General features: G+C 54.9%; 3 protein-coding genes across 3 annotated transcripts; 2 read left to right on the top strand and 1 right to left on the bottom strand.

Annotated features, from left to right (window-relative positions):
- Positions 1–2,760: 2,760 nt before the first annotated feature.
- Positions 2,761–10,230, top strand: NCLIV_023190 (B-box zinc finger family protein, related; the record flags this gene model as incomplete). Its single annotated transcript, XM_003882514.1, has 11 exons — positions 2,761–2,952; positions 3,291–3,418; positions 3,690–3,757; positions 4,243–4,362; positions 4,958–5,274; positions 6,869–7,025; positions 7,264–7,402; positions 7,907–7,982; positions 8,726–8,865; positions 9,360–9,435; positions 10,033–10,230. The coding sequence occupies 11 exons, from the start codon at positions 2,761–2,763 to the stop codon at positions 10,228–10,230; spliced, it is 1,611 nt and encodes a 536-aa protein (XP_003882563.1).
- Positions 10,231–12,529: 2,299 nt separating this feature from the next.
- NCLIV_023180 (200 kDa antigen p200, related) lies at positions 12,530–13,627 on the top strand (the record flags this gene model as incomplete). The annotated part of the gene is made up of 1 exon (XM_003882513.1): positions 12,530–13,627. One exon carries the CDS (start codon positions 12,530–12,532, stop codon positions 13,625–13,627), a length of 1,098 nt encoding a protein of 365 aa, XP_003882562.1.
- Positions 13,628–14,473: 846 nt separating this feature from the next.
- NCLIV_023170 (putative kinesin motor domain-containing protein) lies at positions 14,474–19,522 on the bottom strand (the record flags this gene model as incomplete). Its single annotated transcript, XM_003882512.1, has 7 exons — positions 14,474–14,522; positions 14,758–15,374; positions 15,806–16,126; positions 16,379–16,468; positions 16,990–17,145; positions 17,751–17,957; positions 18,383–19,522. 7 exons carry the CDS (start codon positions 19,520–19,522, stop codon positions 14,474–14,476), a joined length of 2,580 nt encoding a protein of 859 aa, XP_003882561.1.
- Positions 19,523–19,948: the final 426 nt, after the last annotated feature.

Raw genomic sequence — 19,948 nt, 5'->3', positions numbered from 1 at the left:
AAATTCCTTCTCGCCGCCGCCGCCGATAAAGCAGCGGTTGACGATGCCAACATCAGCCGCTGACTTGGCATGCATCAAGTTTTCTTGTCTCTCACAACAACTTCCCCTCTCAGGCTGCTTGTACACGAGCTCCGATGGTTAGAACAACAAAGATACGGGGAGCAATGCAACACCTTCACACGTATATATATATATATATGTATATATATATATATATATGTATATATATATATATATATATGTATATATACGTGTGGAGGATTCAGTGGTTCGGTCGTCGCTTGCTCAGGAGGTGTGAAGTCCGGGAGCGTAACACGCGCTTGTGTTCGGATGTTCCTTTGGAAATGCCCCATTTTTTTCCCGGATACAAGGCAGCAGCGAGTGCGAAGTAACCTTCGCTGGCGTGGACGCGAGCGGCGCCGCGCACTTTGGGGGGAGTTTGGAGGGGTTGAAAGGCAAGAGGGTGTCCAATCGCCTCTGATACCTCTAGCGGTGGGCATCTTTTTGTCTATTTGCAGGCTCGTGTTTTTGACTCTGTCGCTCGTCGCCTCATCCAAAGCGAGATGCAGAGGGCGTCAGTAGAGGGTTTTCACCCCCCCCCCCCCCCCCTCTGTCGTTCGTCCTTTGCTTGAGCATGTTCGCCTGGATGGAGATACGCTTTGATGTGAAGATGGCATGTGCATGTGCCGCATTTGTTCATCAGTGGCTTCTACGCAGAAGAGCCGAGAAGCGGTGTCTTTGCGACACGAGGAACGTCCTCCATACGGAAGGGAAGAAGGAAGACTTCACCTTCCTTGCGTTATCTTCTCTTTCTGTGTTTTTTTTCTGCGCCTGCTCTGGGGCGCTGTGTGCGCGTGAGGGCGCCTTCACATAGATGATTTCCCACTGTGCGGTCGCCTCGTGGACGGCGCGCGCCAGCGTCGTTGCCTGGCTTACCTGTGAAAACAAAGTGAAGAACGATGATCTTCTTTCCTTCTGCTCGAAACGGCGCTTCGGCGAGAAGGAGCACAACGTGGAGTCGGTTTCCTGTTGGGGATGGGTCGGCGGGGGAAAGAGAGTGACGCACCGGGTGAGTTTTCCGTTTTTGCTTCGCATGTCCCGTGTCTCCGTGGCGCTCATCCTCTCATTTGTCTCATGCACAAGAATGAGAGGCGACGGGTTCCCCTTTTTTGAAGTGAACGCGATAAATGCCTCTGTTTCCCCACCCTTTTGAGCGTTTTGTGCCTCTCGTATTCTTCGGGACTTCCTCCGTTCCCTTCTTTTCATTTTGGACTCCCTTTTCTTCTTGCTTTTTGTTCCCCGTTGGCGTGTTCGACTGCATGCGTCTCACACAAAAGAGCCGAACCGTTTCGCGCGGACACCAGAGGTGGTTCCTTGTCTTGTCCAAGAGAAGAAAAGACGAACAACGCCTTGTTCTCGGCGGTGACTCGTTCGCCCCTCCAACTTCAAGGGACTCCCGTTTGTTTTCGACTTTCTTTCAGGGCGAGAAGAAGTTCTTTTCTTCGCTGCCGTTTCGCCTCTCGCCTTTTCAGAACGCGGGCCGAGAGAGGACGGGGGTTTTGATCGGGGAGCTCGATCGGCAGCACGTCTTGTAGCCACCCCGTCGTTCTCACTTTTCTCTGTCGATTCTCTCTCTTTTCCCTGCATTTCCCCCCTTCTTTTAACGTTTATTTCGGTCTTTCTTGTCTTCCGAAGGAGAGCGTCATGTGAAAAAATCCAGAGAGGGACGACGAAGAGCGTCGGCTCGGGCTCTCTGGTGCCACGAATCACAAGATCATCAAAGTTCCCGTGCGTTTTTGTGTCTTGTCTCCCTTCCGCGACGACTCGCGAAGTTCTCTTCATTTTCAAGCCTCGTCTTGTGCCCAACCGACTGAGCGTAGACTTTCGGTTGATGCTCGAGAGCAGAGCTTGTCCTCAGGAGCTCCACAATTTCTTGTCAATTTCCTGTCCTTCCCCCCGGTCTTCTGCGGCCCAGTTCTTGGGATGCGGTCCTCAATCCTATGCTTCCTTGGCTAGCTTCTTCTTCTTTCCCTTGGAGTCTTTCGGATTTTCCTTGTATTCCTTGTCACCTTAGTCAACGTTCGAGAACGTAGAACGTCTTCCTCAATTTTGTTTCTCCGCACACGCTGCCGTACCTGTCTCGCTTCGTCTCTTCCGGCTCCTCTTCTCCCTTTCCTGTAGCCTGTCTCTTTCACCTCGCAATATCCTTTTCTCTCTCCTTTCCAGTTTTCTCTTCTCTTCTTTTGTTGTCTTCCTGTCTCCTTCTTCTCTCTTCTCCGTCGCGGACTTGCGGGCGGTGCGGCCTCTCTTCTTCTCGGTCCCATAGGGTTGCTGCCTCGCATTTTTGCTTCACAGCCTTCTCCTCCCTGTTCATTCTTCTCTCGTCGAGTTCCTCTCCCTTCTCGCGTCTTGGCCCCCTTCCCTGTGCCATTTTGTCTGTCCTTTTTGTCTTTCTTTTTCCTGTCGCTGTCCGTCGGCTGTATTTTCAGCTGCACTTCTCCACACGTCTGGCTGTCTCTCGCTCTCTTCCTTTCGTCTCGGATTCCCTTGCTGCATTTTTCGCATTCGTCTCTTGGCAGCTGTCTCCGGCGCACGTCGCCTTTCCCTCCAGAGGACCGTTCGTTTCATCCCTTCTCTCTCTCTCGTCTCTGTGGAACCGAGCACCTGCACTCTCTTTTCTACCTCCTTTTGCCTCTGCAATCCCCTCGACGCTTCGCCGCCTCCACCGTTCGTCTTCTTTCTCGCTCGAAACACCTCACCATGGCGACGAACGTGGGCGGCGACATTCGCGTTTCCGAGAAAGACTTGGGAGTCGTCTTGCGAGACTCCGACGAGTGGTCTTTCCTCGAGTATCTGCTTCAGATGAGCGTGAGGACGTCTCGCGTGCGGCTGCTCGAAGCCTGGCACATCGCCACGCCCCACCTCATCAGTGCCTTTGAAAGAAGAACACAGGTAAGGCGGGAGAAGACACACGCAAGGCACGGATAGTGGCAACATGGGGACGCAGAGCCTCTCTCCGCAGTGTTGACAGTTGTTCAGCTTCGAGCCTCGTCTTCGACACGCATACCCGCCCCCAGCGTGGCCGTCATCCTTGACAGCCGACAAGAGCGTATTTCCTCTTCGCTTCCTCGCTGCTTGAAAACCGGGGAACCGCGTGTCGCAAGAGTGCACCCGCGATTCGTCAAAACGATTTCATCCCCTCTGCCCTCTCTGTCTCGCGCTTCGGACACTCGCTCGCCTGTGCGACCTCTGCGTCTCACGGGCGTCTCGCGCGTCTGCGCTTTCTTCAGGGCCGTCTGCTTACCTACTCCTTCGTCGACACCGCCTCTCTCGACGAGGACAACTCGCTGCAAGATGTCGCTCGGAGAGGCTTAAAGATCCCGATGACGGGCATGCGATTTGCCGTCGGCAACTTCAGGTACAAAAAACACTATCCCTTTCTTGGAGGGAGAGAGTCCAGGTCGGACTTCGGCCTAGGCGTGGGCTGTCTCGCGAAACAACACGCGCAGGCGCACAAAACCGCTCCTCAATGACCCTCGCTGAGAGGACGCCGAGGCAGGTGATCCTCACCGGTTTGTTTCGCGCTGGGGCCAAGCGCTTGCGCCCTGGGTTCTTTCTTTGTGTAGCATTCCTGGTGAATCACCGTGTGTGCGGCGCCTGTGCCTGTCCGTGGTTTCTTTTGACCGCAGTCTACCAGGCTTCCCTCTCATGCGTGGAGGCCCCTCCGAAGCAGACGATCCGTTCGTTCTTCCTTCTAGTGAGTTGCGGAGAGACGGCGCGCAGAAGGGAAAGATAAGCGAAGAGAAGAGCGTGATTGCTAGTGACAGAGCGCGAAGACAAAGGAAAAAGAGACATGAACAGCCTCAGGGTGTCGAGGCCGTGTCGGTGCCCGAACTCCAACAAGGAACCGAACGAGACAAGGCAGAGCGACAGCTGACAACACACACACACGTGCACCTGTGCATTTGCCTTTGTAGTCTGTAGATGCGTGCATGCAGCTGTATATAGATATCTACGTGTACACACGCTAGTAGGTAGACCGCGATCGAGAGCCGAGCGGAGCGCAGGCAAAGCTGTCTCCTTTTTGAGGGCGTTTGCGCCTCGCAGCATCGCGGAACTTTCCTGGACACCTTGCTAGCAACCTTCCGTAGGAAAGGATGCGCAGACCAGTCTGTGGGCTCTTTCAACACGGGCACGAACCGTACGTTGGCGTGTGCGCCGATGCCTGGAAACTGTCCTCAGCGGCTGTGTCGGCACGCCAGGAGGAAGCGAAGAAGGACAGAAGCAAATTTCTCGAAGCCGCCCGTTCACAGCTCCTGACGGGCGAAAGGAGAATCTTTGAGTATCTCCTGTGTCAAGTCGGTAAGGAGCGCGAGACACAGAAGCTGCTGTTCCTGTCTCGAGTCACGCACCTGTTTAAACGTGTTAAGAGGGCGATCGCTATATGTCTTTGTGTCTGTGTGCCTATTCCTCTCGCTCTTTGTCTTTTGGGTGCATAGATCAGCGACAGGTGGGCATGCACATACATATACATTTCGGGACTCAGAGATACACGGTCGTGAATATTTCTATGATATCTTAGGGGGATAAGGTAGACGCTGGGCTTCTCCACAGGTGTGGACACATCGCCATTCATCTAGGATGCATGCGTATGTGAATATATATGTATTGGATTATGTATTGGATTACTATAGTGGATACGTCTACATAAACATATACGCTTAGGGGTGCACAATAACAGGTAGATAGATATCTAGATCTGGAAGCTTTGTGTGTGCTGTTGCTTCAGTTCTGGACGGCTGTGTAACTCTTGATTGTACGGGGCACCGGAACATTAAAAAGTGCATTTCGGCCACCGGGTTCACACCGCTTCCAAGGAGTCGGCTCTGTGGCGGAAAAAGACGTCACACGATCCAGAGGTCTTTTTTGCTGCTTTTCTTGCATTGTGCGTGCGCAGGCGTCGGTCGCTCGGTAGTTGTTGAAGACGAGAAGGAAGCGTGTGGAAGTCGCTTTTCGCTCCTCTGGGAATACGACTCGGCTTATCTGGAGAAAGGTACGCTGCCCCCGGAGGAAAGTCTGACGGTGCACTACCAAACGGTCGACGACTTGAAAAACGGAGAAGACGGCTTGTTGAAGAGTGCGAAGGATCAAGACACAAGGAACTCTCCACCGCCGTCTTTTCCCTCCGTGTTTGGAGACGGAAAGAGAGTGACGCCAGGCGTGTTGCCTCAGTATACGTTCCGGCACGACTACGTTGTTTACGACTCCTCACAGGTGAGTCCAAGACGGCGGCAAAAAGAAACGAAGAAAGGCAGATCGGAGAGAAGCGAGGGGAGAAAGTAGTGAAGCAAGCGCGCAGCCTAGGCGACGAAGAAGCCCAGAAGAAGCGAGACGCAACGTGGGAGACGGTTGGGATTCAAGTACCGTAGAGAAAAGGAGCAACGCTTCTGGAGCGCTTTGACGGTCCCACAGATCATACGATCTAGACCGGATGAGTGTTTGTGCGGCGGCGAGTGTGAGGAATCGATATCGGTCGCGTGCCGATCCTCAAAAGATTGCTTGAACGGCTCCGTTCTTCGCAGCGAAGCCAAGGACGAAATGCGAGAGAGAGACGAGCGCGATGACAGGGAACGCACAGGGTGTCGTCCCCGCGCCGCTGCGTCACACTTTATTTCTGCGGAAGGGACTAGAAACACGCGTGCATGCCTTTCCAAGGCAGCAGGGGCCAGACGTTTGACCACAGGCTCCTGGTAGACCCCACTCACACAAACACTTCGACATCTTTACAGAAAACACGCTCATGTAGATCTGTACATACGGACACCTTTCTACGTGAGACGGAGTGTTTCAGTCTTCTCTACGAAAGGATGGGGACACAACCGTTTGTGTGCAGGTGCTTCCGAGATTTTTTCTCTTGTTCGAAATGGACCCAACGCTGGACGAGCTCTTCGCCGTGCCTCTCTGCGACAACTGCCAAGACAACCCAGCCTGCATCTGGTGCCCAGCAGACGCTGCACGGTAACCCAAAATCTTGGATTCCGCAAAACTGCATTTCCCTCCGTCTCTCCCTTCAGACGCCGGCCTCGGCCCACCTCTCCGCTCTGCTTTGTGTACTTCTCTCTGTGCAAAAAGATATGTTGGTAACCCGCTCTTTCCGCTTATCTCCACCTCTATGCGTTAGATACACGCATTAATTACATATATATCTATATATGTACAAGTCTCGGTATTAATCTTTAAATTTCTGTCCATCTACTTGTCTCCCTATCGGTGCATGTCGGCAACTACATTCAAACGTACTTGTCTCCGAACGCATCTGCGCAGCTAGAGTCGTATAAGAGAGGGAAACAGTGATCTACGTGGAAGGGAACCGCTACACAGCCTGACCCATGGGACGTTCCAGATCGGAGAAACGGAGAGAGATTTATGCACACAGAAGAAGAGAGCGAACAGGAGAGAGCAGGACAGTGGCCGCGAGGAGGAGAATCAAGCACTCCGCTCGGGTGGACAGTGGGAGGGACGAGGCCGACGTTTGTTTCTTTTCTTGCCTTTGTCTGCAGCCTATGTGCATCGTGTGACGAACTTATACACCAGCAAAACCGTCTCGTCTCCCGGCACATCCGCGTCCCGCTAAACGAGGTTAGAGAAACGCTCGTGTTTTCCTCTTGATACGTTTTTCTGTTTGAGTGTCTTTCCTCTTGCACGAGAATCGTCTCTTTACTTGGACGGTTCGCCTGTCGAGCTCTGGCTGCTCGTTTCTCCCTTCTCATTTAGGTTTTCTCTGTTACCATTTGCAAGACTCGCTTCCTGTATGCTGATGAAGAAGGCTTTCCACCGTCGGCTGTCGTCCTCGCGTTTTTTCTTGCAGATGCCACGGCCGTTTGGGACGTGCAAACATCATCCCGGAGAAGTCTACGAGCTCTTTTGCTCGATTTGTCACGTCGCTGTCTGCCGGCTCTGTCGCGGGAACCACCTTCACTTTGCGTCGAGCAAAGCGCTTGACGACGAAGGGTCCGGATCCATTGGTGAGAGAAACGCACGCGCAGCGTTTCGTTTCCGGCGCAGATAAATCGCCTGCGAGGTGTTCCGACTTTTCGGTCTTGAGTGCTCGTTTCCCTGGCATAAGGTTTGTTCGCAGCTGGCGGTGTGCGAAGCTCCAGCACACGTCAGCAAACGAGAAAATCTGTTCTCCCCTCGCCTTTTTCCCGTCCATCCTAGTGGTTCGCGTCTGGAGATGTTCGTCGCTCGTGTCTGTTCGCTCAGTTGCTGGAGGAAGATCCCTGATGCCTCTGAACAAGCCGTACCAGGCTGTGCTGCACATGGCAAAGAAACCACATTTTGTTTTGGCCGCACGGCGAACAGAGTTGGAGAAGCGTCTCGAGGAAGTGCAAAAGATGCTCGAGTAAGGTCGTCTTGAAACTCACCCACTTTGAGAATGAAGTCAGATGCCAGGCAGAAGCATATCGGGAGCGCTGGCGCCTTACGTGCCTCCGCAGTCGACACATCGTTTCCCCTCTAGAGCGATTCCCTTTATTTTTATGTTTCCAGTTTGACGTATCCACCAGTTTCGCTTCCTCTCACTTTTTGTCGCTTCCCTCTCTGTCCCTCCATATCGCGCGGTCGCTTGAGCTGCCTGCCTTTCTTCCTGAAACACCTTTCGCGAGAGCTGTACGCACGGCTGCCTTCTCATGTTGCTGGCTCTGTGCCCGGCGTTCTCGCTGTCCTTCTGTCGCACCCTTCTCTGGAGGTATCTCTGTCGCTCCATCGCTCGGCTGCATCACGTGTGACCCAGGTGCGTTGCCGGCTACTCTGTCGCGTGTGCTGTGTCTCGAGGCCCAGCGCGCCCCGTCTCTCGTCCTCTCTGTGGTTCAACTTGTTTCTCCGATTTATGGTGTCGCCGCTGCAGTGGGGTCCGCCGAAACTGTCGCGAGGAGGAACAGAGATGCTACGCGATCCTTGAAGAAGCAATCACGCAACTGCACGTAAGCACCCGACTTCAGGCCCTAAAAAACAAAACAGCTGCTCCGAGTTCTTTGCTTCTTCGTCTCCGATCTTCTCCATCCTTCCTTTGTCCTTTATCTCAACACTGATGTCTTTCGCTGCTCTCTTCTCTCTGCTCAACTTGGTTCATCTTGCCCTTCCTTCTTTCCTCCGATCGCAATCTTACTCCTTGTCTACCTATCTGTGTCGTCCGCCCCCTCTCTCCTTGGCTTGATTCCTGTTCTCTGTCCTCCCTGTTGTTCTTTCTCTTGTCTCGTCGCTTTCTCTTGGTCTCTCGATTCCATCCTTCTCTTCTCTCTTCTTCCGTCTCGTTCCTGCTTTCTCTTTTTCTCCCTTCCTTTCTCTCTTTCCCTGCTTCACTCTCTGCATATCTCTCTTGTTCTCGTTCGTTTTTTCCTTTCGCTTTTTCTCTCTCTACGTTTCGTTCATCTCTCTTTTCGTCTCCGTCTTTCTTGTCTCCTCGCTCTCAACACGTCTGTCTCTTCTTCCTCTGCGGTGTGCCTTCTTCTCGCCCTTCCTCTGTGTCAGCGTCTCGCTTCGTTGCACTCTCCGTTTGGTTCTAGTTCGCCCTCTCTCTTGTTGTTCTCCGCTCGCTCCTTCTTTGTTTCCGGCTTTCTCGCCCCGTGCACCCTCAGTTTAGGCGGCGCGGCGTTGGGCGTGGTCCTCGTCTCTGAGCGTCGCGGGTTCCCCTGTCTGTTTTGCTCCTTGCTGTCTCGGTTCGCAGAGCTGCACGGAGGACAAAATGGGGGTGGTTCTTTCTCGCCAGCTCGAGCTCCAGAGAGAAGTCGACACGATGGAATGGAGCGAGTCATTCCTCCAGTATCTTCGCAGTGTCCTCCCTCCAGCTGATTTCCTTCACGCCTGGTAGGCACCTTTTCTTGCCAAATCGGACGGAGTTGAGAGGCCGAGTCTGCGTCACTTCTTCCCCTCGGAGCGCGCGCGCATACAGCGACTGCATGTGTCTTCGGGCTCCTCGCCAAGAGTCGAGGCGGTGACGTCGACGCCTTGTTTCCCTTTTTTGTAGCTTCGTCTGCCGCTTGTGTGGGACGAACTGAAGGAGCGAGACGCTGGAGGGCCGGGCGTTCAAAGTCGCGTTACCGTTGAAAAAGCAGAGTTCCTTGCTTCCCATACCCTGCAGCTTGCGTGTTCGCCCGAGTCTCCGCCTTCGTCCTTTTCTTCCGTTCTCCGCTCCTTGTTTCATCGCTCCTCTGTCGATCCGCTCTTTTCTCTCCTGTCTTTTCGCCTTCTTGTCCTCCTCTCCGTCACCTACGTCTCGCCATCCTCGGGTTCTCTGTCGTCTCCGCTTTGTTCAGCGCCTTTCCTGCTTCTTCTTCTCTTTCTTCTCGCGTTTGTTTCAGGCTGAGACACTGCCGACTGCGCGACGAGTTGGACGCACTGGCAGGGGAGCCTTCCATGCTCTCGCGCAACATCTTTGTAAGCGCGAGACACGCATCGCTCTTTTCACCTTTCGTTTTCCATTTTCCCCTGACGGCTCCCCCACCGATCGCGTTGGTTCTTGGGAAAACGACTTCCGAGCCCCCAATGTAGATTGGTACAAAGAAGTTACTATCTCTTCCGTGAGACAGGATTATTTACAAGCGTTTTCTGGGGAGCCTTGAGCGCTCTTCCACGCAGTCTGCGTCTTGGGCGGATCCGTGCCGTCTGCCCAGAAAGGTCGGCCTTGATGCGCGGCGATTCGTGTGTGTGCTCTGTCGCGGCATCCTCGTGTCTTTCTCCTGTTTCTATTCTCTGGAGTGGTGATGCGAAACGCGAAAGCTAGTGGAAACAAAGGCAGAGCACGCCGCACCTGTGGAAGATCATGTCTCCCGTCCTTTTTCACGCGTGCCCCGTTTCAGAGCCTCGTCCAGTGCTTCGCGGTTTCCTCCTAGATGCTCCCTTTCCCCCTTTGCTCCGATTCCCCTCTTCCCCTGCCCCGGTCCGGCGCCGGGTGTGCCTTCAGTCGTCTTTCGTGTCTCTGCAGCTCTCACCATGTGTGTGTGAGATCCTTTGGTTTTTTTGCAATTGTTTCAGCCTGATATGCGCCTGCAAGGCCGCGTGGACATCCTCACCGATTCGGCGCTTCGACGCCAGGACTACACGCTCACCGAGGGTAGAAGGAGAACCCCTGTAGCGACAGAAGGAAACGACAAAAAAGGAGAGGATGCACAGAAACCAAAGGGACCCGAGAAGAGAGTTCAGTTTGGCACCACGCTTCTCTCTGGGGAATAGACGAGCAAAACCAAAGTTCTGCAAGAGGCGATCCCCTAGGGAGGGCTTGAACGCAGTCAGACCAGAAGGGAGACGGAAGCACACGAGACAGTGGATCTCTCCTCTCTTCCTGCTGCGTTGGATCCCCGGTTTTCTGTCGAGCGGAGTCGCAGGTGATGCTAACTCCTACCGCGTTCTGGAGGTTTCAGATCGGCCCTCAATTCGTTTTTCCTCTGTACCTTGTCGCGGGTGCGACAGGGTTCGGCGCGGAAAAGAGAGGCGCGCGGGGTGAGACACGGAACGCGAGAGGGCTGCAAAACGAAGGCTGGTTCTGTTTCCATTTCCACGCTTTTCACTTTCACCGCCCTGACAGGGGGATCGTGAGTTTTTTCGAACGGGAAGTTCCCATTTTGCACGCTTGTGAGGATCTTTTTTCTGACACGCATTCCAACAAATAGAGCTCGACTGAGCAAACAGAGGGAAACGAGAGGTAGCGTCTAGCCACTTGAGGCATCCAATTTACAGAGTTTGCCAAAGAGGACTGTACCTCCAAAATGGGTCCGCAGCCGGCCACGGGGTGATTTCGAACCATCAGCCTCGTATGGAGGTAAAGCAGTCGTTGAAATGTGGGACTCTGCATATGACATCTACGTGTATGTATATATTTAGACAAACAAAATGACGCTTTGTGCGGGAAAGGAATGCCTGAAACCGCTTCTACGACCCGTTTGTTCAGATATCTCTTCAGAGATAGTTGGTGGAGGGTCAGCTTATATGCGAGCGGGTCACCGCTCCTGCCGCCCGCATACGCTTGATATATATATAGATATATATGTTCGTTCGGGTATTCTCCGACTTCTCTCGGGGTGTTCTCTGATTTATCCCCTGACGGCAGCTGCATCCGCAACGGAGATGTCGCGCAGCAAAGTGCTACAAGTGCTACCGTGCTGGATAGGTATACATTTGTGGAGACGGTTGCTTCAGACACGGGAAGACCCCGCCAGGAGCCTTGTGCTCGCCATCGTGTTAGTCCACATCCGAAGGCATCTCCAAGAGGTTAAGAGCCGAAAAAGTATGATTCTTTCCCATCCCGCACACACGAAATCGTTCCCCAGTCTCTCATCAACAGCAGCCGAGGCATCTCCACAGAACATGCTTCAGCGACGGAGGAACTCGAGAAAAGGATTCGTTCCGCACCCTGATTCTTCGTCGGCCGTTCACTGTGAGGGCAAACCGGCGAATCGGAAACGTCCATTTTCTCCCGTGCGTAAGGAAACGGAGCGACGAGAGAAAAGGTGCAAAGAAACATTCGGCCCTTTGCTTCTCTGCTCCGACCGTGTTGGACACGCGAGTTTTCCCTCAATCCTCTTTGCTCGTGAGACGCGAACCGGAGGCAGGAAGGCAAAAGAGAAGAAGCGCACGAGAGAGAGTCGGACTCAAACAGTCTTCTAGCACCTGAGTTAGGCGAGTCGACCGGTAAAGGCCTTTCATGGACTCCATCCTTTCCGTCGCTGTGCATCTGCCTCGCTCGCTTGCTTCGCTCTCCGCGGAGGAAGAAGCGAGCGAGCGACAGGTCGGGCAGCGTTGAGAGATCTTCCATCGTTCAGCTGCAGAACACAGGGAAACAAAGAGACGAAACAGTCGAAACATACGGGAACACCCCAAAAGGCGCCTTCGCGTTGTCTCCTCTGACAGGAATCCGGCAGAAAGGAGCGGACGGAAGAAAGCGCAGGGACCAACTTCGCTCTCGCTTTCTCTAGGAAGCAGAAAAAACATTTCTGTGTTGAGTTTTCGCACCAAGCGTCGATCAGGGAACACGAGCTGCTGCCCTCGGACCGAACATCACGCTTTTCCCGCACGCGTCGTCAGTTCTTACCGAGAAAGATTTCCTTGATGGCGCTGAACGTCACCTTCAATGCTAGATCGACTCCATCGTCGTCGAGCTCTTGCGCACAGGAGAGGGAGCGAGATGAGAAGGAACGAGAAGGGGAAAGTAGAGAAGAGCGCCGACTCAGCGCTATGCACTCGTGTCGTCTACCCGCCAGGTCGAAGGCAGGCCTTACGTCTGGTGGAAGAGAGAGAGAGAACGAAGAAGGGATATCTGCCAAAGCAATCTTTCCCCTCTTCATTTCCCCGGTAATCGGATTCACGATTTCCGTGTGAATGAAGAGGAGAGAAGACGAGTTCTTTTCGATGCCTCCCTCGCGAGCAAAAGACGAAAACGAGGAAGAGGCCTCGCTGATAGCTTGAAGGAGAGATACGCACGTGGGAGTAGCCCGAGTCGTGAGGTTTAGAATCTTGACTTCGCCTGTGACCACGAATGGAAAAGAACCGGTGCAAACCGCAGAAAAGTCGAGGCAAGAAAGAAGCGAACGGTCGCCAGAGAAGAGCTGGCAAGGAGAGAAAGAAAGAAGCGAACGGTCGCCAGAGAAGAGCTGGCAAGGAGAGAAAGAAAGAAGCGAACGGTCGCCAGAGAAGAGCTGGCAAGGAGAGAAAGAAAGAAGCGAACGGTCGCCAGAGAAGAGCTGGCAAGGAGAGAAAGAAAGAAGCGAACGGTCGCCAGAGAAGAGCTGGCAAGGAGAGAAAGAAAGAAGCGAACGGTCGCCAGAGAAGAGCTGGCAAGGAGAGAAAGAAAGAAGCGAACGGTCGCCAGAGAAGAGCTGGCAAGGAGAGAAAGAAAGAAGCGAACGGTCGCCAGAGAAGAGCTGGCAAGGAGAGAAAGAAAGAAGCGAACGGTCGCCAGAGAAGAGCTGGCAAGGAGAGAAAGAAAGAAGCGAACGGTCGCCAGAGAAGAGCTGGCAAGGAGAGAAAGAAAGAAGCGAACGGTCGCCAGAGAAGAGCTGGCAAGGAGAGAAAGAAAGAAGCGAACGGTCGCCAGAGAAGAGCTGGCAAGGAGAGAAAGAAAGAAGCGAACGGTCGCCAGAGAAGAGCTGGCAAGGAGAGAAAGAAAGAAGCGAACGGTCGCCAGAGAAGAGCTGGCAAGGAGAGAAAGAAAGAAGCGAACGGTCGCCAGAGAAGAGCTGGCAAGGAGAGAAAGAAAGAAGCGAACGGTCGCCAGAGAAGAGCTGGCAAGGAGAGAAAGAAAGAAGCGAACGGTCGCCAGAGAAGAGCTGGCAAGGAGAGAAAGAAAGAAGCGAACGGTCGCCAGAGAAGAGCTGGCAAGGAGAGAAAGAAAGAAGCGAACGGTCGCCAGAGAAGAGCTGGCAAGGAGAGAAAGAAAGAAGCGAACGGTCGCCAGAGAAGAGCTGGCAAGGAGAGAAAGAAAGAAGCGAACGGTCGCCAGAGAAGAGCTGGCAAGGAGAGAAAGAAAGAAGCGAACGGTCGCCAGAGAAGAGCTGGCAAGGAGAGAAAGAAAGAAGCGAACGGTCGCCAGAGAAGAGCTGGCAAGGAGAGAAAGAAAGAAGGACGAGTTGCGTAAGGGCCGGAAGCAGACAGAGAGCGAAGGCAAGGACCAGAAGCGGGAAACCAGCGAAGAGAGGGGGCGACTGAGCGGAGTGAGAGCGAGGGAAGACGGAAAGTCGCGCAAGACATAAGATGAAAAAAAGGCGAGAGCATAAAGCTAATAAATAACTGGGGGCAAAGGCTGACTCAAAAACACTCAAAAGTGGCGAGAGGGACCGTAACGAGGAGGAACCAAACCGCTCTGCTTTCGCCTGTTCACCTGTGCGTGTATCTCTTCGAACGTCCAGCTGCTTCGCGAGCCTCTTGTCGCCCACGAGATTGTCTTTCATCTTTTCCCGTATGACCTCCAAGGAGCTCACAGAGACGGAGAACTGAGGGAGATTCTGCGCTCCCTTCTTCTCTCTTCTTTTCCCTCCGTCGTTTGCCTTGGAAGCCGGGAGAGGAGAGGTCAACCGCGACGGCCTGTCAGCAAGGCTCCTCTTCTCTCCTTCTCTCTGTGGCGCCCATTTCAGACAGACTTTCTCTAGCTCGTCAAACACAAATCGAGAGAGCAACTGCGCTACGCCAATATCGCTTGACTCGCGGGGCGACGCGGAAGGAGACGGAGAGCGCGAACAGTTGGGACCAGACGACGAGGGCGGGCGCCCAAAGAGAAGCGCCGTCTTCTCTGGAGTCCGGGGACCGACAGCGACCAAACAGCTGCATGCGGGAAGCCGAGACCAGAGAGAAAGGGGGAGCGGAGACAGCTGAACCACGGGGAGGGACACTCTCGCGGAAGGAACTGGAGAGGCGCGATCTAGAAGCAGATTCGAGCAGCGCAGGCGGAAACACATATCTGCATACAGGGGAGAGCACCCAGCTGTCATCCGACGCGGTGTCCGGAGAGACCAGAGAGAAAACCGTGGAATTCTCTGAAGGAAAGATGCCGTTCCGAAAAGACAAAACCACGCAGAGAACCGAAAGAGACGACAGCGACCGTGAACTCCGTCAGCGGGTTCGTGCAACGGGAGATCGACGGGCGCGAAATCGGAAACGCAGAGGAGGGCGAGGTTGAGGCGTGGCTACACTGGGGAGCGCAGAAACGGGGACGAGCGGACTGCCTCGGGTTAAACCGTCAGGCTTCTCACCGCCCCAGTGAGGACTTACAAATTAACGCCGTCGCCTACGCAGTTTTGAATGAGATCGGCGAAGCCTTGAAAGAGGTTCCCAACGGGGGTGCCTGCCGGATAGACGCGGTCGAATTCGAAGGCCCCAGTTCTTCTCTGTCGCCGCGACCCAGGCTCGAGCAGCACCCGCGAGCCTCCCGGAAGGAGACTCAAGAGAGGATTTGAACGTCGAGCCAGGAACGCCTTTACGACCGAAAGTCGCATCTCAGCCTCCCTGTTGGGGCACGCGTCTCCACCTGCCTCTGGCGGGCGTCTCCGCGCCTCAAGCTCGTGAGCCGCCTGGGACTCGAGACGCTCAAACAACGCGAAGCGAGAAGCTGTGTCTGTGTCTGCTGTCTCTGCGCTCTCGGCAGCCTCCTCCGGATCCTCCTCGTCTTCTGGCAGGTACCAGCTTCTTGCAGTGCTTGCCTCGCGATTCGGAGTGTAAACGCAGCCGAAAATCCGGTGGGAGCCGCGCAAGGTCAGGAGCTCGGAGAGATGTTTTTCATTTTCTTTCGCGAGGTCGACCAGCAGCTCTTGCTGCTTTTGATGAAGCCCCACAACGGCTGAGAGACGGTCCTCCAGCCGGTCGCGTTGCGCCGTCATCTCCACGAGTTTCTGCGGACGCGGAACCGGCGGGGCGACAAGGCAGACCCAGGTGACAGTCGGGAAAGAAGCGAAGAAGCGACGCCGAGACAGAATACAGGCGCGAAGGTGCGAAGATGCGAGGCGACAGCGGAACAAAAGAGAGAAACCGCACATGCGCTGATCCCAGCCAGACGTCGGTGAAGCGAAGAACGGGCGAGAAACTTCGCGAATCGCATGCGAAAGAAAGACAGAGGAAAAAGATCGGTCTAGAGGGGAGGGGAAGCAAACTCGCGTCAGCACAAGGAAAAACGAATACACAGAGAGCAACGATAACGCATCTCGAGCAAGGAAACCGGAACGACTGTAGGAGGACGAATGACGCAAAACCGGAAAACGAGAGACTGGGGCCAAAACGAAAAGAGAAGAACTTGTGTTTAAAAAGCTTTTCAGTCGGAGCATACCTTTCTGAGGAGGGGAGTAACGGCTGTACTGGCCACCTTGGGTCCAGGAGAGGCGGGAAGAGTCTTTACTTCTGCCTGTTCGGCTGAGAAATGTCTCTCGCCCTCGCCGTTTTCTCTCGAGACCCCCCTCCCGCCGTTCTCCTCGGCATGATCGGTCTCGTCTTTCCCGTCAGGCGTCTCTGGCGCAGTCGAGTCTCTTCTCCCAGCGGTGCTCGACGCAGCAGAGCGACAGTCTCCGTGGAGGAGCTCTTTAGCAGATACGCACTTGCCTTGGTTGCGCAAGAGAGTCGTGAGCTGGCTTTGGACGGCCCTAACTTGTCTCTGGAGAAGGACAGCAAAGAAAAGAAGAGTCTCCATCAAGACTCTCTGCTTCCCAAGGAGCCCCAGGGACAGAGGCCTGCGCCCAAAACAGCAGCCTGCAGTTCTCCGGCTCCACCCGACTCGAGGAAACCGCCGCGAGTGGAGGCGGAATAGGCCTCACAGCGCACAGTAAAGCACATCACGCGACAAAGAGACGAACAGTGCCGGGCGAGACAGCACACGTTCCTGCCGAGACGACAAAAAAAAACTTACAAAGGTGCCGAGCAGACGCCGAAGCATGACGGCCTCGTCCATGGGCTCTTGTTCGCCCAACCACCCAGAACGATTCGGGCCTTCCGGGTCCTGCAGAGAGCGTCAGGAGAACGCACCGCACTCTTTCTCCATAGGCGAGTATTCACTCAAATATCGGCCTGGCGCAAACGGAGAGAAGAAGCGAACGTGACCGGCGGCGCCCAATAGAACAGCGTTCATACAGAGACCTGGAATTACCCCAAAGAACATGTTCCACACGGTTGGCCTTGCATGTATATATAATAATATATATATATATATATATATATATATATATATCCGTACATGTTGGGGCATACGCGGGGACCGTTCCCAAGGGATTGCGAATTTCGTCTATTGTGGAATCGGACGCGGCTTTGTATTTGCGTCGCGTAAACGTGTGGACTTTATGAGGAGGCCCTCTCTCCCCCGCATGGCTTTCCACTTGTCTTTTCGCATGACCTTCAGTTCGGCAGTGAAGCTACGCCCCTCTGCGCAACTGCGTCAGCGAGTTATTCTCCAGAGTCCAGCCTGGAAGAAAGCGTGGTTCCGTCGTCCCCGCATTAAGCGCGTTTCGGGTTCCCCCTCCACACCTGAGGCGGTAGCGCGCGCTCGATGGTCCCCAGCAAGTGCTCGATCCGCTCTAGCTTCTCTCCGATCGTAAGGCATGCATGTCCTTCCTTCTCCCTAGCCCTGGTCTTTCGGCTATGGGTGACCGCAGGTTTCTTGGTAGGGACGGCCGCGTCTTCCTATTGTGGGAAAAACAGACGGGAAAAGAACAGCCGAAACACAAGCGTACGGAACACCTCCGAGTGGTACAGACCGGCGAAGGCGACAGAGTCGACACACGCAAGACACACTGGCGACCCCAGCCACGCGTCATGTGTTGGAGTTCGAGACCTCGTCGCGCCCGCAGCGCCACGGGAGTTGAAGCCAGAAGTCCTTCACACGAGCGAGCGGCCGACTCTGGAACGGCAAAGATCTTCCCAGGAGACCTACGCCGACAAAACGCTGGACGAGAGGGGGGGCGTCTTCGGAGTCGCTTCCACTCAGACAGTCGCAGCGACAGATTCGTTTCCAGCATCGTAAGGCGCCCTCCGATATGACTGGTAAACTACAGTTTCTACCGTAGGAAGTCTTATTCCTTTGATCTGCATACGCCAAAAGAAGACTGCATTCTTTCGCGTCGGCGCAGAAGCCGCCTCTTCGCCATGGCGCTCCGCCGACCCGATGGCCAGCTGATTCGGCGATCGAATCTGTGCTCCCAGTGAACCTCTAGGATCGACTGGAACGAATTTTCTTTGAACGTGGCGACGCAAACAGGAGGATTGAGGCACATACCGCACGGACTTACCGCGGAGGAGAAAACGCTTGCCTCGGCAGGCAGCACAGCCATCATTTGCTGTCGGAGGCTCTTCGCTTGCTGTTTCACTGACAGTTTCAAGTGACAACATTGTGACCGTACACCTGGCACTTCTGTGACCAGCTGTGTGCGGTCGGGAAGCTGACCGGACGCTAGGTAGCGATCTCGAGCCCACTCCTTGAGCCGATCCACTGCATTCTGCGCAGAGAAAAAGGGGAAAACAAACGGAAAGATGAAACATCGCTCGAGCGGATGAAGTCGATCAGAAGAGGGGGAAAGCAGGCTCACTCCCACTGACCACCACCCCCCCCCTCGGAAACGCGCCATCTTCGCCTTCCGTTCAGGTGGAAAAGACAGATGGCGTCTCTGCCGGAGGACACCACACTGTTTCTAAGTGGACGCTCGAGTTGTGGGGTACAGATTTTGAGCCCGGTGAAAAGCTCTCCGCATGCGCCACTTGGCTAGCACAGTGCACACCTCAGGCCCCGTCAAACGCGGTGTCGACAGAGGGGACCCGAATCGTGTCGTTCTTCAGCGACAGTTCTACCGCAGCTCTTTGCAGCCTGGATTCATCTCCAGACGAAGGGCTTCGAAGACGAATCTTCTTCTCTGCAGGAACGTACGTCATATTGCTTCTTTGTGCTCCAGAGTTTGACGACGCCTTTGAGCAATTTCCTCAGCTCGAGCCTCTCTGCAGTGGATACACCCCGTCGCAGGCCCGTTTCGTCCAGTCTCTGTTCGGCTTCACCTTCGCGTGGTGTTGCCGATAGCGACGTCTGTGAGAGGATGCCGTCGATCCCTTTCTCGTCCACTGCCGACACGCCGCGCATTCCGCTTCGCGAGAGTTCCTTCCTCTGTTCTTTGAAACGGTTTCCGTCTAGCAAGGCTGCCGACCGGCAGAGAGAACGGAAGCGTGCGGAAGGGAAATCCGTGTACTTGGGTAGTCCTGTGAGGGAGGCCGAAGCGCTAGGAGAGAAGCCCGCAGACACGGGATAGAGAACGGGGAGAGGGCCGGCGGGAGCATAAAGAACCGGCAGCGAATGCCTGTGTCGGGCAGTCTGTGCGGGAGTTGAAAACGAAGAAAGATTCTCCAGCGACGGTGTCGGAGTGATTGTGCACCGAGTGGAGATGCTGCTTTGACGCTCCTCTGGACCCCCTTCCGGTGCCTCTGGAGCTAACTCCGTGGCGACATGCCGGATTTTCGGTTTGCCCGCCGGATCGTTCGAATCTCTGTCAATGGCGAAGCGACATGTCAAAGGCGGAAGAGACAGGAGACGGTCTTCCGCCTCTACGCCGCCTGTTGCCTCCGCTCGGATCCCGATGTTCCCGGGCATGATTCTGACCATCGCCTCCGTGACGGGCTCTGCGTCTCGACCTTCCGATCCCTGCTTCGCCGTCGAATAGTGGTTGGCCAGAGCCTGCTGGACGGCCTTCCCTGCCGCCTGGCTTATGACGTCGAGGACAGCGGACTCTACGCGGTCCTTCTGCGAGAGGGCGGCGGAAGTCTGAGTCGGAGACAGCGGAGAAGAGAAGGAAGCCCAAAACGGCTGCGCCCCAGAACCGTCGTCTTCAGAGAAACTTGCTGACGGCGTCAGCGGCAGGAACGCAGCTTCTCGAGAACTTGCACGTGGTCGGAACCGAGCGGCGACGCGAGAGGACGAGCCGCACCGACGGAGCCTGTCTCGACGCGACGGCAGCAAGCACTCCTCTTGGTCTCCGCGAGGTCCGTGCCGCCAAAGGAAGTCCCCTCGTCTGCTGGCCATCGAGGGCGAAAGAGAAAACGACGGGTGAGAGCGCTGCCGTGTCGGCGACGTAGTCTGTGTGCTCGCCCACATAGTGACGGGGCGAGGCAGATAGAGAGGCGCGGGAGAGAAGAAGAGAGTTGAAGAAGAGAATGAAAGACGCAACCGAGTCTTCAGATCGCGCTTCCGGATGCGACAACTGCAGGAGAAAGAAAGGTCCGAGGCGCGTAGCAGATCGGCCTCTCGAATGGGACAGGACTAAGCAGTTTTATTGCACGGGAAAGAGTCTCGGGAGGCATGCTTTGGCGCGAAGACGGCTTCGTTTCGGTCACGTCTCCGTTTGTGACTTGATCCCCTCTGTCCCCGGGCACAACCGTAAACTCCTGGCGCAAGGACTTGTTACAAGAAAGTCTCGAGTAAACGGAGAGAACAGGCCACAGATGTTAG

This window comes from Neospora caninum, chromosome VIIa (assembly GCF_000208865.1).
Source record: "Neospora caninum Liverpool complete genome, chromosome VIIa".
In the NCBI taxonomy this organism is placed as follows: domain Eukaryota; phylum Apicomplexa; class Conoidasida; order Eucoccidiorida; family Sarcocystidae; genus Neospora; species Neospora caninum.
The sequence above is the reverse complement of the archived record's forward strand: the minus strand, read 5'-3'. Positions and strand labels throughout refer to the sequence as shown.